We start from the raw sequence: 20,973 nt of genomic DNA, 5'->3' as shown, positions 1-20,973 counted from the left end.
TAACAATGTATCAAGAGGTTTATAATATGTAGAAGAAAAAAATATAACAAGAATAGCAATAAGATGTAGGACAAAAATAGAAGTAAAATATATAGCAATAAACAAGGGACAGAAAATAAAAGGTAAAGTATACCTTTTTACAGTTCTTATACCACATGTGAAATAGCATTATACTATTTGAAAGTAGGCTGCTATAAATTAAAGGTGTATATTATAAATCCTTGAATAACCATTATAAGATTAAAACAAGTATAGCTAATAAATCAACAGAGACAAAACTAAATCATGAAAATATCTAATTAATTAAAAAGGAGAGAAAAAGAAAATAAAACAAAGGCTCATTAAACACATATAAATCAAATAAAAAGAAGGCATATTTAAACTAAATGTATTGATAATTATATTAAATGTAAATGGCATTAAAACTCTAATGAAAAAGCTGAGATTATTGGATTGGATAAAAAGTAAGACCTGTCTATATTTGATTTGATTTTTTATTTTTTAAAATTTACATCCAAATTAGTTAGCATATAGTGCAACAATGATTTCAGGAGTAGATTCCTTAAAGCCCCTTACCCATTTAGCCCATTCCCCCTCCCACAACCCCTCTAGTAACTCTCAGTTTATTCTCCATATTTATGAGTCTCTTCTGTTTTGTCCCCCTCCCTGTTTTTATATTATTTTTTTCCCTTCCCTTATGTTCATCTGTTTTGTCTCTTAAAGTCCTCATATGAGTGAAGATTTTTGAGTAAGACCTGTCTATAAAAATAACACTGCAAATATAAAGACAGAGATAGGTAAATGTAAAGAAAATAAAAATATACCATACAAACTCAATTTAAGAAAGCCTAGAATGGCAATATTAATACCAAAGTATACTTGAAAATAAGAAATACTATCAGGAATAATGAGGGAAATTTCATAATGACTACGGGGCTTCAAGTAAACATAAAAATCCTATATTTAAAATACATGAAACAAAATCTGATATAACTGAGAGGCAAACTAGATAAATCCACAAATAAATTTAGAATTAGTATAAATGTAGAAGACTAAAACAAGACTAATCACCCAAGTGGACCCAAACGAAACTTACAGAATGTACAACTTAACAACAGCATAATATGTAGTCTTTTCAAATGTGCAGGGGACATTTGCTGAGATACTATACTGTGGGCTATAAAACAAATCTCAGTAAATGTAGAAGGATTTAAATAATACAAAATATGTTCTCTTAATTAAACTAGAAATCAATAGCAAGCAGATACCTAGAAAATTTCCCAAATATTTGGTAAGTAAACAATATACATCTATATAACTCATGGATCAAAGAGAAAGTCAGAAGGGAAATTAGAAAATATTCTTAATTCACGAAAAATGAAAATACAATGTGGAGGATGCAACTAAAGCAGTACTTAGAGGAAATTTATAGCATTAAACTCTTATATTTGAAAAGAAGAAAGGTCTTACATCAACAAACTAGGCATTCACCTTAAGAAATTAAAAAAGAAGAGGAAACTAAACCCAAAGTAAGCATGAGAAATGTAAGATAACAGCATAAATTAAAAAACATAAAAACAATATAAAGACATCACTAACATTGAAAAGGTTCATTAAAAGATGAATATAATTGATAAACTTCTACACAGAATGAACAGGAAAACAAAAAAGACATGAACTACAATTTCAGGAATGAACAAAATGTATCACAAAAGATCCTACTGAAGGTAAAATATAAGAAATTATTATGAACACATTTATGCCAATAAATTTGCAAGCTTAGATAAAATTACAGAGTCCTTGAAGACAGGAAGAAGTAGATAATCTAAAGAGCTCTTTATCTGTTGAGGAGATTACGTTTTTATTAAACATTTTCCTGCAAAGAAAACTCTAGGCCCAAGTGGCTTTACTGGTGAATTCTATCAAACATATAAGAAGTAATATCATTTTTATATAACCCTCTCCACAAACAGAAGAAAGGATACTTCTTAATTCACTCTTTGAGGCCAACATTACCTCAAAACTAAAAAATACACTGGAAGAAAATTAAAGACAACACTTACGAAAATAGATGCAAAAATCTTAAAAATATTTTAGCAAATCAAATACAGCAATATAGAAAAAAAGATAATACAGTTGACCCTTGAACAATACGGATTTGAACTGTGTGGGTTCACTTATACATGGCATTTTTTTTTGAATACCATACAGTACTCTAAATTTTTTTCCAATTGCTTATGATTTTTTTATTTGAAAATAAATTTTTTTAATGTTTATTTATTTTTGAGAGAGAGACAGAGTGCAAGCAGGGGAGAGGCAGAGAAGGAGGGAGACACAGAATCCGAAGCAGGCTCCAGGCTCTGAGCTGTCAGCACAGAGCCCGATGTGGGGTCCAAACTCACGAACCGTGAGATCATGACCTGGGCTGAAGTTGGAGGCTTAACCAACTGAGCCACCCAGGCACCTCATTTCCTTATGATTTTTAAATAATGTTTTCTTTCTCTAGCTTACATTATTGTAAGAATACAGTATATAACACATATAACATACAAAATTATGTATGTTTCTGTTATTGGTAAAGCTTCCAATCAACAGTAGCTATTAGTAAAGTTTTTGGGGAGTCAAAGATTTTCAACTGCATGGAGGTTGGTAAACCTAATCTCCACACTGTCAAGAGTCAACTATATATACAATAAAATGGGTTTATGCTAGGAATTCAATATCATTGTAGGTTTTGAAAGTGAATCAATTTAATGAATATATTAACTACCTTTTAAGAAACAGAATTATTGGGGCATCTGGGTGGCTCAGTCAGTTAAGCGGCCAACTTCTGCTCAGGCTTCATTGTCTCATGGCTCAAAGGCTCATGAGTTCAAGCCCCGCATCAGGCTCTGTGCTGACAGCCCAGAGCCTGGAGCCTGTTGCAGATTCTGTGTCCCCCTCTCTCTCTCTGCCCCTCCCCTGCTCATGCTGTGTGTGTCTCTCTCTCTCTCTCAAAAATAAATAAACATTAAAAACATTAAAAAAAGGATTATCTTATTAATACAGATGACAACTTTTAACAAAACTCAATACCCATTCATGATAAAATTCTTCAGCTTGACAAAGGGTATTTACAAAAACTTATATTTTCTAGCATACTTAATAGTATAACACTTAATGCTTTTCCCCCAACACAGAACAAAGAAAGGGTGTCTGATATCACAACTTTTATCTAACGTTATTCTGTCACTGTAATATGGCAAGAAAAAATTAAACCCATATGGGTTTGAAATGAAGAAACAAAATTGTATTTATTTATAAATATCATAATCATCTATATTGAAAATCCTAAGGAATCTACAAAAAAGTCAGTAGCTTTACAAGTGAGTTTAGAAAGGTCATAGGATATGAGATAAATATACAAAAGTCAACTGTATTTCTACAGAGTAGCAATGAACAACTGGAAATTAACATTATAGAAATGAAACTATAAAAAATAAAAAAATATTAAATACATAGGGATAAATTTAACAAAATATCCCAAACTGCACATTGAAAACAGTACAAAATTGCAGAGAAATTACAGATCATTTAAATAAATAATGTTCACAGACAGACATATTTGATACTGAGTTTTTCAACCTTCCCAAAATGATCCTTTGATTCAACTCCACCACAGTCAAACTATCAGCATCTTTTCTGGTAGTAACCGACAAGTTGATTCTAAAATATAAATGGAAATGCACAGTCCCTAATATAGCCAGAACAATTTTTAAAAAGAATAACACTTCAAGGCTTACTATGGTATAATAATCAAGACAGTGTGTTATTGCCATTAAAGTACACATATTCCAACAAACAAAAGCCAAGGACTAGACAGAATTCTACCAGATATCTAAAGAAGAATACTACTCCTTCTCAAAATTCTTCCAAAAATAGAAGAGGAGGTACCATTTCTAAATTCATTTTGTGAGGCTAGAATTATTAGGATACCAAAACCAGACAAGGATGCCACAACAAAAGGCCAATATCCTGATAAATACAGATGCAAAAGTCCTCAACAAAATACATTTGTTCTGGAAACAAGCTTGTAATCCAAAGCGCCTGTATTTCAACGCAAAGTTCAATAACCATTGATTCAGTTGTGATCATGTGATGTTCCACATCACGTACTATTTGTATTGCAACACCTCGCTCATTTATCAAGTTAAAATTTGTTAGAAATGCTTGCTTGTCTTGTGGAGCACTCGCAGAACAAGTTACTCGCAATCCAAGGTTTTAATGATTAGCAAACCACTGGTGTTATATATGTTAGTGATGAATCCCTAAATTCTACTCCTGAAACTGATATTACACTATATGTTAAGTAACTGGAATTTAAATAAAAACTTAAATAGAAAAAGTAAAAAAATATACATATTAGAAAATTAAATTCAGTGTGACACTAAAATGATCATTCACTAGGATCAAGTGGGATTTATTCCAGGGATGCAAGGAGGTTCAACATCCATAAATCAGTCAACATGATAGACCACATTAACAAAATGAATGATACAAATCATATGATCCTCTCAATAGACACAGAGAAAGCATCTGAAAAAATTCAATATCAATTTATGACAAAAATTCTCAACAAAGTGGGTATAAAGGGAATGCACCTCAACATATTAAAAGTCATGTATGACAAGCCTACAACTAACATTACGCTCAGTGGGGAAAAGCTGTAAGCTTTTCCTCTAACACCAGGAACAAGACAAGGATGCCTACTCTCACCACTTTTATCAACACAGTACTGGAAGTCTTAGCCACAGCAGTTATGCAAGAAAGAGAAATAAGAGGCATCCAAATTAAAAAGGAAGAAGTAAAACTGTCACTACTTGCAGATAACATGATGTAATGTATAGAAAACCCTAAAGACTCCAGTAAAACAACTGTTAACCAAAAACCATTAATAAACAAATTCAGTAAAGTTTCAGGACACAAAAAAAGAAACATAAAAAATTTATATAATACATAATTGCATCAAAAAGAATAAAATATCTAGAAATACATATATCCAAGGAGTTTGAAAGACTTATACACTGAAAACTATAAGACATTGATGAAATAAATTGAATAAGATACAATTAAATGGAAAGATATTCTGTGCCCATGGATTGGAAGAATATTAATATTGTTAAAATATCCATAACCTACAGATTCAGTGCAATTCATATCAAAATTCCAATGGTATTTTTTCACAAAAACAGAAAAAGCAATCCTAAAATTTTATGGAACCAAACTAGACCCTAAATAGTCAAAGCAATCTTGAGAAGGAACAGTTATGGAGGCATCACTCTCCCTGACAGAACCACATAAAGAACCTTTGAATTTTCATTTAAATAAGTTTATGATCTCATTTATACATAGAGTCTAAACACAGACAAACAAACAAACAAACAGAACCTCTAAGCTCAGAGAGACAGAGACCAGAGTGTGGTGAGGTGGCGGCTGGGGCTGGGGGAAATGGGTGAATGTGGTCAAAAGGTACCTATTTCCAACTATAAAATAAATGTCAAATAAAAGAACAAACTACTTATGCTGACATGTTGTTACATAAACTAATTTCAATCACATTAAGCTTAATGAACAAAGCCAGACACAAAACGCTAAATTGTGAATGATTCTATTTGCATGAGATTCTAAAACAGGTGAAAGTACAGTGGTAGAAAGCAGGTTAGAGGTTGCCAAGGGTCTCAACGCAAAGTCATGAGGAAACTTTCTGGAGGATGAAAATGTTCTATATCATCATTATGGTGATGGTTACTATATACATTTGACATAACTTGTCAAATTGTACACTTAAAATTGCTGGGGGGGGGGCGGTGCCTGGGTGGCTCAGTCTATTGTGTCTGACTCTTGATATCTGCTCAGGTTGTGATCACATAGTTTGTGGGTTTGGGCCCCATGTTGGGCTCTGTGCTGACAGCATGGAGCCTGCTTGGGATTCTCTCTCTCCCTCTCTCTCTCTCTCTCTCTTTGCTCCTCCCCCACTCTTTTGATCTTTCTCAAAAATAAATAAATAAACTTAAAAAAAAAGAAACATGACATGTCTGACCAATATTTAAAAAAACAAAATAAAACTGCTAGATTTTATGTAAATTATACCTAAATAAAAGCTGACAAAAACTTCTCATAATCCCGTCACATGGAGAAAATCACCATTACTATTATGACATAATTTGTTTTCATTAGTATTTAATATACCTGAAATCACATTTATCTGTATACTTATATATTTACCAGTTTTTAAAATATAATCTTTGTGCTCTATTACCTACTTTGAAAGACTAGTTTTTAGTGGCTGCTTATAATTTTGTAATTCATTCTTCTATCATTGGATATTTATTTTGCATATCATAAATAACTAAAACTAGGAAAACACATTTATGTATAAGGTTTTTACTCTGTAATTTAGATCTTTTCTAAAGACCAATTCTGCATAATATTTTGACTGAACACTGGAACAGCTTTCTAAGTGGCCTACCTGCTACCTACTGGTCCCCACTTTCACTCCTCCCATGCTGTTGCCAGGGTTACTTCCCAAATACAACTGATGACATCACTCTCCAGTTTATAACTTCAGTTGGCCTTCTGTTGCCTATAGGGTGAAGTCATGGTTCCCTGATGCAGCACAAATGTCCTACAATAAGTAAACCTCAGCCCCCAACATACTGTCTGTTAGGGGTTGAATTGTGCCTTTCATAAAAGAGATGTTGATGTTTTAACCTCAAAATGTGACCTTATTTGGAAATAAGGTAACTGCAGACTAACTAGTTAAGATGAAATCATATTGGAGTAGGGTAGGCTCTTAATCCAATGCATTTTAGTGTCCTTATAAGAAGACTGCCCTGTGAAGACACAGAGACACAGGGAGAATACAGGTGAAAATGGAGACTGAGATTCAAGTGATGCATCTACAAACCAAGGAGTGTCAAGGATTGCTGGCTGTCACAAGAATTTAGGAGAAATACATGGGACAGATGCCCCCTCAGAGCCCTCGAAAAGAAAGGACTCTTTTTATACCTTAATTTTTTACTTTGAGCCTGCAGAACAGTGAGAGAATAACTTTCTGTTGTTTTAAGCCATCCAGTTTGTGGCACTTTGTTACAGCACTCTAGGAAACTAATACATACTATATGTTCCTATCACATTGAACATCCTCTCTTTTCAGAGCTTTGCCCACACTGTTCTCAGTTCAGAATGTTTTCTACACCTCCCTCCAACCCCTCTCCTTTGCCTGGCAAATTTAAGACTTGGTTTCAGGATCTCCTTTTGTATAAAACCTTCTCTGCGCTTCCATTTTGCTTCAGGAAGTTGGCAGCATGGACCCTTATTGTCCGATTGTAAACTGTGTAATTACCAATCTCAATACACTATGAAATTTTTGACAGCTGAGATCACATTTTACTCATTTTTGTACTCCCATTGTCAAGTGATAGTGAGAATGCATTGTCTGCTGAGTAATGAAATCTTAATATATCCTATCAAAGGTACATGACATGATATACAAACTTTGGAATGACTTGAAATAGGCAGACCAGATCTGGTTTAAAATCTAGACTCCACCACTTAGCAGTTACTGGGTAATCTTGGGCAAGTTGCATAACCTCTCTGAACCTCAATATGTTCATCTATAAAACTGGAGCCGTAATTTCTTTCTGGTGGGTTATGAGAAATTGATGGTGTCATAGGTGATTATACCTACACACCTAATAGGTATTTAGTAAATGTATACCATTTTTTTGAAAATGCAACCACTATTTTTTTTGTTGGACATATAGGTAAGACTATAAAGATAAAATTGCTGTAAATACCTACAAATAAAAGGAAATTATTATAAAATTTATTTTAAAAATGAGACATACTTCACTAACAAATTTTTGACAGAAGCATTTAAAGAATCTTTGAATTTCCATTAAAATAACCACAATCCTGGTTTTCTGTTTTGGAGAACATTGAGGACCTTGATTTGATTATTTACTGAGGGCAAATAAATTTTTGGCAATGAAAGTAAAAAGAAAAAAAAGAAAAATGATTAAAAAAAACCCAAAAATGAAGAAAAGAGAAATATAATCTGCTTCCTGACAAGTCTCTGCCAACATCTAGTTCCCTAGTGACTCATTTTCCCCCCTAGGGAGAGAAGCTAATTTAGGCCATAATTGTTCTGTTTCTTCAATCTTTCTGCACAAAAATGAGCACTGAGGAAAGAGCGACACTGTGGTTCAAGCCCAGAGCTGTAGGCTCACAGTGTACCTCGAGGGTCCCCGGGAGGCCCTGCCTCACAAAGGTAGTGGGGCCCCACTCACAAAGGTAGTGGGGTTCTGTAAAGCTTTTTAACCCCACACAAAGGCCCTTCCCAGCTGCTGCAGAATGATTCTAAATGGAGCCCTATTGTTTCTGTCCTGAACACACAAAGCAAAGGGCAACAAAATAAACACATCAGCCCCATCCTTTACAGGTCTTGTAAACCACTTATATCTATTCTCAGCATCTCTGCATCTAGCAGTTTCCCAAAAATAAAGTGCATTTGTTTTCTTAAATGTAACTTGTCAGTCATAAAGGATAAGCCTGACACCACTAAGCTGAGCTCCATTAGAAGTGACACACTTTTATGGAACATCACCGTCTCAAAGCAGTATAAATGGGGCTTGGGATGAGGTTAACAGTCCTTTATCATAAAGTTTATATCTCTGAAGCAGAAGCAAACAGGGCTACAAATAGTAGTCTATCTAGCAATAGACTGTAGAAGCTAAGAGTGCCCCGTTTAACTCCTGGGTTTGCCACTTTCTAGCTACTACCCCAGTTCCCTCATCTATCACATGAGGATAATAACAATACCTTCCTCAAATGCTGCTATAAAAATTAACTTAGAGGATACTGTACAATGCTTAGGATGGTGTCCAGCACATAGGAAACCAACAAGTGTGTGCTATTACTATAGCTGTTACTATTGGCCATTCCAGATTTCTGCAAAGAGCATCTACCAAGAAACACCTGGGGTAAGTCATTCTTCTTCTCAAATGATTACATTTCTGGGAACCATCCAAGATTTAAGCAGTAAGTTGTCAACTAAGACAAAGCAATTCAGACAATGAATTATTCCAGGCTTGCCTTGCCTGAAGTGGTCCTAAAATGTTCGCTTCTTCCCAAAGGTTATTACGATACATCTATCAGATTCTTACTGGGTACCCTCCAAAGCCCAAGGATTGTTAAATCTCCAATCCACCCACTTGGAACTCAGAAGTTTCTCAGCTTCGTGTTCCAGAAAGCCACCCCCAATCAACTGAAGTTAGTAGGGATAAAATACACATATTTGTTATCACCAGCATAAGGCATTCCAACTCGCAAAGAAGGGATGCAATCCCCTTTATAATGGTGGTACTGTGTGAGGGGTAGAGGAGATGATGACCTCTGCACTTTAGACAAACATTATAATACCCCAGAACTTTACTTCTCTATAGTCTCAGTGGATAAACTAGGAGAAGAAAACATCATTTCAGTAAAAATTGGTGAAATACTAAAGTAGGTAATGTATATTTATGTATTAATTCTTCCAGAAAATTACTCTCTATGCAGAAGAATTAACTCATTACATAGTAGACTCATGGCCCAAAGCAGAGCAGACCAGTGGGTATGCCAGGGGCAGATTATAGGTATGCATGAGGTAATAATCCCTTCAAACCTTCAGGCAGGTGAGGGCAGTATTATCCCTGGCCATGAGCAGACTCATTCATGTACATCAGGATGCTGTGCAAATAGTATTTCATATGTGTGCCACAACTGGAAAAGTTTGGGAACTCCTGGTTTAATAAATGAAGACATTTTCTAAAGTATCCTCATTTGTAACCATGGCATAGCTTAAGCACTGGATGGCTTATTATACTTCCTGATCATGGTTACCAATACAAGTATATTCTAGAAAAACCAGATATACAATTCTTGATCTAAGAGTTCAGTCCCATAACCAAAATTCTGTTACGATTAGATTCTTTTGTTTGCAAGGGACAGAGATGTACTAAGGGGTAGAACAAATAATGAGGGCTTTTCACAAAGCCCTCCCTATCAAGGGAGGCGGGAATCCCATGGGGATTAAAAGACTTAGCCTATTCAGAGACTGGATACAGAAGCCAGCAGTTCAAGAGACTTCAGCCATAGGAGATCCTAGGTCTTTACCCTGATACACTCCACTAATAACACAGCTTGGCTATATTCTCCCTGTTTCCCTTTGGGGGACTGTCTTGCATTTCCTCCTAGTTGGCTACCAGTTAGCTTCTGGACTCTCTGCTTACTATCGTTTCCACTAGCACTTTGCTTTTGTGTATTCCAAGGTTCTGATTTCTCATAACTTCAACATGCTCATAATTCTTCCTACTTCCACCTTATGTTCAATCTCAATTTCCTTCTTCCTCCCTCCCTCATGACCTTTATGCACATTTCAGTGTCAATTCCTATAGCTAACTCCCTGTCTCTCTCCACATTTTTCAATCCATATTCTTTAGAATAAGACTGTGGGTGATCTTGCTAGTTCCTCTTTGGACAGAACTTCAGGTCTTCTCCCAGGCCACTTACTAACCTATGGGTTTTGGGTCCAATGCCCACTGACAGAGGTGCTAGAGTCACAGGTTTAAAAATATGTCCCTTCAGGGGGCCTGGGTGGCTCAGTTGGTTAAGTGTCTGACTTTGGCTCAGGTCACAATCTCGCAGTTCGTGGGTTCGAGCCCTGTGTCAGGCTCTGTGCGGACAGCTTGGAGTCTGGAGCATGCTTCAGATTCTGTGTCCCCCCCTCTCTCTGCCCCTCACCTGCTCTCTCTCTCTTTCAAAAATAAATAAACATTAAAAAATTTAAAAAAATATGTCCCTTCAACAGATATGTACTGGGAGAGACAATTTTTTCTTTGAATATCTCTAGGTAGGGAAAACAGAATATATCTAGAACAAGTCTCCTCAAGAGAACAAGGCTTTTGTATTTCCAGTTGTCAAAGAGACTATTTAAATACATTCCTTGTCTTATAAAGAAACTGTTTTGATAATTTGCTTCTCTTTCCCTTCTCTTTTCTTTTTCCCATCCATCCATCCATCCATCCATCCATCCAACAAATATGAATCTCTGTCTTCAAAAGAAATGTATGAATCTTCAATCACTATAATGATCCTTGAGGAACATGAACCTACTAAGGGAAATAATGTGTGTATACAACTCATTTTAAGTGTCCAAAGAAGGCTAGAAGTCAGTCAAATGTTGTGAAGTTCAAAGGAGGAAGATGACAATTCAGTTAGCCTCTGAAAGATGGAGAAGATCTGATATTCATTCCAGACACAAGGAACAACATGAGCCTAAGTCTTGAGTTAGCAGAGTTTTGTAACATCAAAACTGAGATTCTGGAATTTTAATTTCTAGAAGAAATGCATAATAATTGTGAAAAATTCAAACCAAATTGAAAACATATAGTGTAAAAACCTGTCTTTCATCACTGCTCACTTACCCTTTCCCTTACCCATCACTGCTCACTTAACCTCTCTCCAAAGATAACCACAATTGTTTATTATGAATTTGTCCAGACTCCTCTATACTACTAATTAAAACTTTATAATGATTTCATGAGAAAGATACTATGAAACTCATTTTACAAAGAAGTAGGTAAAGTACTTTCCTTGGATTAAGAAATTATTTAAGTGAATGTTCCATCACACCTTGTTATTATGGAGCTGTTGATTTAAACTGATATAGAAGGACTCAATCCAGCTTTACAAGGAGCTCCGTTTATAGGGGGTCTTTTTAACCAGAACTGAAAGAAACCCAGAGGTGGGTACTCATACATTAGCTGGATGAAATGGTTCCACTCACAGCAGAAAGTCCGATATATACTTCTGTGAGTACTTAGATCTCACTAGAATTTTTGATATATTATAAGCTTTATTTTTGTCTCCAACAGAAGGTGAATTTTATGTTAATAATGAAATGTTGATGAAAATCTTGAAGGTGTAAGAGAAATCAGACATATTTCTTCTCTATAACATTATTTTTTAAATAAATAAATGAATTATTTATCAGCTTGTGTCCAGTAGAATGGCCAACTGAATTTATGCAAGCTTCTTCCTTTCACATCCACAGGACAAAGTCAGATTTCTGAAGGAACATATTATAAAGCATATAAGGGGAACTCAAGTTACATGGATGCAGGACACTTACCCCAGACTGCCATGAAAACAGCAAAGAATACAGTAGCTCCGTTGTCAAAGAGGTGAGTTACCTGGGAATATTATGAATCATAGTTAAACTAGTTTCTCATATACTATATTTCAATTCACATTTGTTTCAATTCTATACAAATAAATGAATTTTGCAGGGTTTCTTTGGGAGATACTCATTTTGGATCATAATCAAGAAGGGAGTTCCTCCAACTGAGTAGTTTGGATATGCAAAAGAGAATCTGTACCCTGTATATGGGTATCATCTAGTTGGAAATTAATTAGCAGCCCCAAGAATGCTAAGAATTTTCTTTTGTACACCATAAAAACTATTACATGTGCACATATGTATATGGAAAATTTATATTTAAGACCAGAAAGGTGTGATTGTTGCTGCTTTAAAGTCTTCTGATTTCTATTTTTAATGCCTCATTTATTCACTTTGGAAACATGGATATTTTGTTTGTGTAGTTTTGGGCAAACATTTTTCTGGGTTGCCCTCTGGATTTTAATATTACAAAGAAGAGAGAGCAGACCATTAACAAAATCCACTTCCACCTTTATTAAAGCCTTGGGTAATCATTGTATTTATCTATTACACACAACGCAAATACTTTATCTAGCAAATACTTTATTGCTAGAATAATATATTCTATCACAAATACCACAACAGAAAGCAAAGATATTTGTCTTGCAAAACTGCTATGCTCATTTCCACCTCCAGGATAAATCACACCAATGTCATGCCAAATTGAAATGATGACTGATACATTCATAAAGCATAACCTTTTTTGGGGTGCTTTATAGCTCTGTATAAAATATAGTTTACTGTCCCTTGGAGAATGCACCAACTATAAACAGGTCTTTTCCTGTTATATCATATTGTGAAGTATTTCAAAATTTTCCAAAAGTTTATGCCTTTTTTCTTTGAACATAGGCGAGATGAGCAGCATTCAAATATTTAATGTAGACAAAAGGCAAAAGCCATTTTATTCATACACCAGAGGGACTGTCAAGTTGTATATTGCATATTGTATAATGCACTGAGAATTAAATCAAGCTTGAGAGTTCCAGTTATATGCGGCTGGTCTGTGCTATTAGGGTATTTATAGGGAGTTGGTGGAAGTTGTAGCCTGCACCATCAGTGTAGATTCTGGAATGAATTGTGGTGGTCATTGTTTTTGGCTGCTCACGTGATCTTTCCTCCCTTCTCCTGGTAATAGATCTCTCTCATGTAGGTCACTAGGGGGCATGTGGTTGAAACAGAACCAATTAGAGTCCCTCCCTGGGACTGATGTACAAACATGTGGAGAGAGACATTTTTCGGCTGCAGTTATTTGGGAACATGTGAATCAGGAGGGGTGAGTTAATATGGACTTATGGTTCCTACTAAAATGTAAGTTAAGATAGACTGATGCCTCCCTCTGCCAAAATCAACCCTGGAGAAGCAAGATAGTAGATTCAGGGAACTAACAAAACACAAAAACAAACAAAGACTCTGAGAAACCCCAGGGGAGATGGAAAGTTGCCTTGAGTTGGCGTGTGTGTGTGTGTAGGTGGTAGTATATGGTGGTATATGGAGACAGTTAGTGGCAGTTCCCAAACAGCGTGGGAGCTCAGCTTGGAGAAATACATAATTTCTACTCCAGCCTCTCCCTCCACAGTCCCTGGACAGTTAGTTTCCCCTATCAAATCACCTGCAACAGGGAGGACAAGCTACAGGTGTTGGTTCTTGGGGTAATATAAGGGTGCTCAGAGTTCTGCCTGGTTGAGGAGATGAGGAGGTGCTCCCTGGCCATCTGTCCTTATGCATTCTCTCTTCAGTCCATTCCTCTTAAACTCCAGGGCTAGTGGATAACAATCAAGGGACAGTGGCTCCGCCCAATTCTCTTTTGTTCTAGGCAGGCTTAAAAAAGAAACTCTGACCAAAAAGTCCTCTGGAAAAGTGCAGCGCATAGTGGTGCCTAGGACACATTGTCCTCTCCTTCTGTAAAATCGCCAGGACTGACAGCTGAGTGCTTGTCCTATGACCGTTACCCAAAGTAGTTGACACCTCCAAGAGACAAACATGCACAGGCCAAAACAATAAAGTATTTGGGGAAGACATCTGCCTCCAAAGAATTCCAAACTAGACAACATACAGGTTCTGAAAGAGACATTCTGTAATGGCAGACCAAGAATTTTTATAAAAATATGCCTAAGGAGATAAAGAAAGGAAGATATAAGCCTTGTGTTGTGGCAGTCAGCAGCCACCTTCTTGAGCATGTGATGAGAACTTGTCTGCAAAATGAACATGTAGAGAGGTAGCCGAAAAGAGACATCTGGGGGCCTGGAGGCCAAGTTCTGGGCTGTGAGGGCTTTCTTCCCAGACAGTGTGGGCTTCCAGTATCTTTTCCAGTGAAACAAGCCAATAAGTCCTTTCTGCTGACCTTGCGAATGTAAAGGTTGAGAATGAAGCATTCCTGACCAGCAGAACAGCCATTGATTACATTGGATCGAGACTCTGATTTGATCCAATATTCCAGTGTATCCTCAGTTCCATGAAATCAGTTTGGCATTTCTAATAAGTATTTCTAAAGGAAACGCTATAGAACTTCAGTTATTTCATTCTGTAGTGTTTTAGCTTTCATTTTATTAAGTTTTTAAAGTCAAGACCAAATCTGAAATCCAGAATCTAAACATCTTGTAGCCTCAATATGGCACAATGATATGTTTTCCAGTCAGATAAACCAAGGCCTAGCTACTTACTGCTGTGTGACCATGGAAAAGTAATTTTTACCTGAGTAAAATCAGAGTAATAACATCTACCTTGAAGTTGCTGTAAGAATTAGAAATAAAAATGTAGGTTGCCTAGCTACTTTGATATCTATAGCCTAGCTGTTATTATAATTATTATTGTTCTAGATCTTATGTTCAGTAGGATAGCTGCTCAACTAGCTCCTATAAAATCTGAATACTCTAAACTGTCCATTATGATCCTTTTAAGGGATTGTCATGGATCTCCTAAAGAGAGAACTTCGCTCCAGTCATATTTTTCCATGTAGAAAACAAATACTCCCAAGCAACAATAACAACAAAACATTGGTTTTCTGAGACTCCCAAAAAGCAGACTTTTTAAAAAATTTTTTTTAAAGTTTATTTATTTTTGAGACAGAGAGAGACAGAGCATGAACGGGGGAGGGGCAGAGAGAGAGGGAGACACAGAATCGGAAACAGGCTCCAGGCTCTGAGCCGTCAGCCCAGAGCCCGACACGGGGCTTGAACTCACGGACCATGAGATCGTAACCTGAGCTGAAGTCGGACGCTTAACCAACTGAGCCACCCAGGTTTCCCCCAAAAGCAGACTTTTTACACCTGAGTCATTCAAGCTTAATTCATGATCTTTAAACAAATTATACTGCTGACAAACCTCTTTGGGCCTCACCAAATCTGTATTTCCCAAGCTCATTCTGTTAAGTTTGTCTCACTTTCTTGGGTCTATCTGTATGTTCTCCAAAGACAGGGAGAATATTTTGTGCTTTTTTGGTCCCTTGCAGCATTTAGCCAAATCTTCCTAAAATCACACCTGGCTGCTGTGGTTTGGGCTCCACCCACATGGACTGGACACCTGCATTACTGATGACATCATGGATGGGCGGGCTCTTGGGCTGTCTATCAAATGTTCTCGTTAAAAACGAACAAAACCCTGCCATGCCAACAGTATAATTAGATAGATCCAAGCTGCAGGGATTGCAGACATTCAGTAAAGTCTGCCAACCCTCTTTGTTTCTGAAGTCTGGGCAAGTTGACAGGCAGTGGTGTTTGGAAAGTCTTCAGCAGCCCATACTCCAGCTATTGCTTTGCATTAGTGAGACTGACCGTAAGTAAAAAATAAGGAATTCAATGAATGTGTCTAAAGTTTAAATAAAAGCATAACATGGGAAAGGGACATGCAATTATATATAATAGACATAATGATGCTATGTATTTGTTCTTTTCAAAGCACTTTTCCATATAAGACTATCTTCTTTGGTCTTCAGGACATTCCATGGGGCAGAGAAGGCAGCTATCACCGTGGGAATCTTAGAGATGAAAAAGTTCAGCCTCAAAGAGACTGTCCATGTGCAAGATCAAGGAGGTAAGTAGCTGAACTAGTCTTGAATCTAAAATTTATTTGACAATAATAATGATGAAGGAGAAAAATGATGGCGGCTCTCATTTACCAAGATCTTACCATTTGCCAAGCATGTGGCTCAGTATACATTTCAGCTTATTTCTTATAACCATTGTATGAGACAAGCATCATGTTCTCCATTTTACAGATAAGAAAACTGTGGCTCAGAGAATTAAGTAACTTGTTCTTGGACTGACAGGTGGCAAAGAGCAGAGTCAAGATTTGAATCTTTCTCTGAGTCTAACAACTGTACTCTTTGCAGTTTGCACACTGAAGCTTCTTGTGATGATAATCAGAGCTAATACATTTAAAATACATATACAGTAAAAAACATATTTGAATTAGAATACCAAGTGATAGAGGTAACTCTCTCCTACAACATAAACTTGAGAATCAAGGACCAGACATTACAAAGAGAATACAGTTACCCTCTGTTCCTCAGGAAAATGTATGAAAGATTCAATCCACCTAAAATGCTGCAGATGTGAAATTACCTTGGCATAAACGCAGCTGTCTGACAGCCTCATGAATGGACAGTATTTATCACACACAGGACACATGATGATATCTGTAGCTTGGCAGACTTCTTTACTGGAAAAGAGAACAGAAAAGGACCACTTTTTAATGACATAAGAGCATGTTTTTCCATCTAATTTCACCAGAATATTCAACCACTAAATAAGACCCAGTAGACCAGATTTTTGTCCTGATTAGATTCCTAGCCTTATCTGTTATTAATGTAAACAAATGCCTGAAGATTTTAGTAATTTGATAAACCTACTTATTTATGAGGCTGTTTCTTGGCTTTAAATATTAATAAGTTAAACTCTGAAAATACATGAAGCAAAACATTGGATGTTATACCCTAAATTACACAAAAGTCATTCACAACATTGCACAGATTTGAAACAGTTTTGTATTGAATTTTAGGAACAACAAGGTACCTAAAAGTGTCTGCCTCAAACTCTATGTGTATGGTAAGTGAAAACTAATAATGGAGTAATAAATAAAAATATGATGCATTAGTTCTGGGGGGAAACTACATACCCATTAACAATTTCACCAAAAAGTAAAATATTTTTATAGGCAGGAGAATCAATCCCTTTTACTTTTGTAATCACTTCTAAAAGGCACATTTATTATTTAGGATCACTGTTCAGCCTGGCAATAAACTCTGTACAATACCTTACACTACATTATGGTGAGAGAGCTAACAATCCTCAACATCAATCATTCTCAAGGCCCAACAAGTTGGTAAGATGTCTTTCTGGTTTAGGTTTAAACGGTCCTTACAAAAACACAGAATTCATAAAAAGGGATTGTGAATCTGCCACTTTGCAATATTAGAAGAGAAAAAGTAAAAAGTCAGAAAGAGAGTAACTTTTAGCCAGTGAATGGAAGTGATTTTTTCTGTGGATACAGAGTGGCTTATATGCCTACAAATGTAAACCCTGCTTCCCTGGTATATGAAGACTACAGCAGCATGGATAATGGATGGAAGATCTTGTGAACTGAGCCTTTTGATTTCTTTTAGGAGTGACTGAGAAGGAGGTTAGAAGAAAAAGTGGGCCCATGATCTGGGAACATGCCCAAAGTATCACCACCCATCTCTAAATAGAAGCAAAGGTAGGTTCACACAGAGCTCCCCATACCTGACTTGGCAGTGATCCAGAGTAATGACTCCATACAGAAAGACAAACAATCCAATGAAGGCAGCTGGGAAGAGCATGCCAGTATACCAGCCCAACCAGGCAAAATACAACCCAATCTTCTCTCCAAAGTACCGCCTGTGTAAGACACAACAGCATTTTAACACTTTACTCAGTAAGTTTACTTTGTAATGTCCTTGCTGATAAACATGCATCTAAGAGAATAGATACTTGACCAAATTAAGGCTCTGGGCTTCAATTTCTTCTCCTATTATTATATATTGGAAATAGAATAAACTCTTCCATACAGGAACATGATTATACACACAAGCTTGTGTAAGAACACAGAGCAAAACCCATGCGCATTCAGGAAGATATGACATTTCTTACTACAGAACCAGGAGAACTTGAAGTGTTGGTGACAACACATCATCTCATCTTTGCCATTTCCAAGCGTATGGTTGTTTGTAGCACATGTATTATAATGACGTATATTTTTAAAAACAGGAAACAAAGTTACTGTGAAAAACTTTAAACACCCCTCTCAATATTCTGTAGCCTTATAAGATGTTTACAATGCTAGAATTGCATGATATTATAAAGAAAATAACTCTAACTACTGAGATTCAATATGAAGGGACACTGAGAGCAACTTTTCCTCTTAAGTGATGATTTTTCACAAGTTTCAACATGCACCTCTAAAAATGTTTTTCAGAGACTAAACAGTCTGCCTAGTGCCCTGCATTCTGTGAAGTTCAGAGGTATCCAGGGAATTCCTTGGTTTTTTTTTTTTTTATTTTCAAACACCATTAATAACATAATTGACTTACACTAGAATACAACCCAAACTACTTTCTATGCCTCTCAAATGCTACATGCTATAGTTAGAAGTTCATTATTTTGTTTAAAGTTTATTTTTATTTATTTTTGGAGATAGCAATTGGGGGAGGCACAGAGAGAGAGACAGAATCCCAAGCAGGCTCCGTGGTGTTAGCGCAAAGCCTGATGTGAGGCTTGAACTCAATCCGTGAGATCATGACCTGAGCTAAAATCAAGAGTCAGACACTTAACTGACTGAGCCATCCAAATACCCCAGAAGTTCATTATTTTTTAGTTTAATATAAGAATATTCTAATTATTTTTTTATTCTCATTCTAAACAAATGTTGTTTACCACCTATTTCCAAATACTGGCTTCTGCTTTCCTCTTAGAATGTCCAATGGTTCCTAAAAGCTCCTAAAAGATGGAATAAAGATTATCCCCTTTATCCTATCTTCCACTGTTTTCCAACATAAATTTTTCACTCCCTGAAGGCTTCTTCAACATACATTCAAATACACAGATAAATATTCTTTTATTCATTCAACAAATAGAAACTACCTTCCAGGTGGCAAATATTGTGCTATGAACTGAAGATAAAATGATGAACAAAATAAGCATGGTCCCTGCTCTTGTGCAGCTCACAGGCTGATAGAGTAGATATACATCAATCAATTAAAGAAATAAGTTTATAATTAGAACACTGGGAAAAGGGAGTGTTCTCCCTTTCCTTTTGTGGAGTCCTCTCCACAAAAGGAGAGGAACATAATTCCACAAGTATATAAACTAAGACCATGTGATCACCTTAATTAGGGAAGACTTCTCTGAGGAGGTGACTATTAGCTAGGAAGGACTGGGGACAGGATAGAGTATTTCCAGCAGAAGAACCATAATTACAAAGAACCTGTAGCAGAAGGAACCAGGTAAAATAAGGGCAGTGTGCCTGGAACACTGATAACAAGAGGTGGGCTGGTAAGCTAGGTGGAGGCTGGACCTCAGAGGGTCTTGTAAACCATGCTAAATGCATTGATCCTTATCGTGGGAGAAAGGGAAAATCATAAGAGAGTTTTAACATTCAAGGGACATAATCAGATTCACATTCCAAAAATACCACTCTGTCTGCCGGTTAGAGAATGGACTGGAAGGGACCAGAGTGGGAAAAGGAAGACCAAGTGTGGGACAACAGCCATAGTCCAGGTTGTAAGGTGAAGGAGGCAGTATGGTAGAGGAGATACTAGGGTGTGGCCAGATTCAAGAGACATGGAAGAAGCAAAATTTATAGGACAAGAGCTATTTAAGAGATGAGATTTCCTAGATACTCCAAAACTTCATACTACTCAAATCTTGCTTGTGCTTTTCCTCTCCCTTCCTTCTGGGCAATACAAATCCCAATCTCTTCCAGGCTCAGCTCTACAGAGCTTTCCACAGAAGCACCTACCCATATCTATCCTTCCCATTTTTCCAAATTGTTGTAAAACTTATCATAATACATTTTACCTAACTGTGCATAGTCTTGTACTGTTTTCTAGTTGTTTCGAGTATGCAGAGCCTGTTTTTATGAAGGAAACTGAATTTCTTAGACATGGTGGCTTCCAACTGTCTTTGCCAAAGGTATTTAGCGTAATACTAGAAACACAATGGGTTTAACACAATGATAAACTGCAAAGTCTTAATCAAAACAATGTCAAGGACAGATATTTTGCCTGCAGTACTTTTCTGTAATTTTTAATCAGTGTATTCCTGTAATATTGGGAGTGAGGCTGGGAAGAGCACTTACTTGTATCCTCCCCACCCCCACTGTTTTAGCATTTATTGAGACTGGTCAAAAGAAAATGATCTCATCTCAGAAAATATTTTCCACTCACCCAGATCATCTGGTTTATTTGTTACTGATACATAGAATAGTACACAATTCGTCAGTGCCCTTGGATCAATAGGAGTAAATGCTTAGTAACAAGCACTCTGGCAGGAAGAATGGCTAATTGCCCAGGGAGACAAAAATATAAAGTGAGCTGTCTTATTATTTCATTTTCCTCTGGGCTCAATTTTTGAGGGCACTAGTCAGAGTAAATCAAATCAAGCTAATCTAGGAAATGAGACATGACTTTCTCTTTTATAAGGAATCCACAAAGTATGGAC

At 36.5% G+C, this 20,973-nt stretch overlaps 1 protein-coding gene across 2 annotated transcripts in view; it reads right to left on the bottom strand.

The window, feature by feature from the left end:
• ANO4 (anoctamin 4) overlaps nt 1–20,973 on the bottom strand; it is a 395,457-nt gene that overhangs the window by 73,762 nt on the left and 300,722 nt on the right. For both annotated transcript variants that reach the window (XM_042993008.1, XM_042993009.1), the window contains 3 exons: nt 18,019–18,153; nt 16,861–16,957; nt 12,215–12,275 (listed from right to left, as the gene is read on the bottom strand). In XM_042993008.1, coding sequence (XP_042848942.1) covers nt 12,215–12,275; nt 16,861–16,957; nt 18,019–18,153 — 293 coding nt within the window. The remainder of the gene's footprint in view (nt 1–12,214; nt 12,276–16,860; nt 16,958–18,018; nt 18,154–20,973) is intronic.

The sequence above is a fragment of the Panthera tigris genome, chromosome B4 (assembly GCF_018350195.1).
Source record: "Panthera tigris isolate Pti1 chromosome B4, P.tigris_Pti1_mat1.1, whole genome shotgun sequence".
NCBI lineage: Eukaryota > Metazoa > Chordata > Mammalia > Carnivora > Felidae > Panthera > Panthera tigris.
Note: the sequence above shows the minus strand (reverse complement) of the source record. Positions and strands in the feature narration are given on the sequence as shown.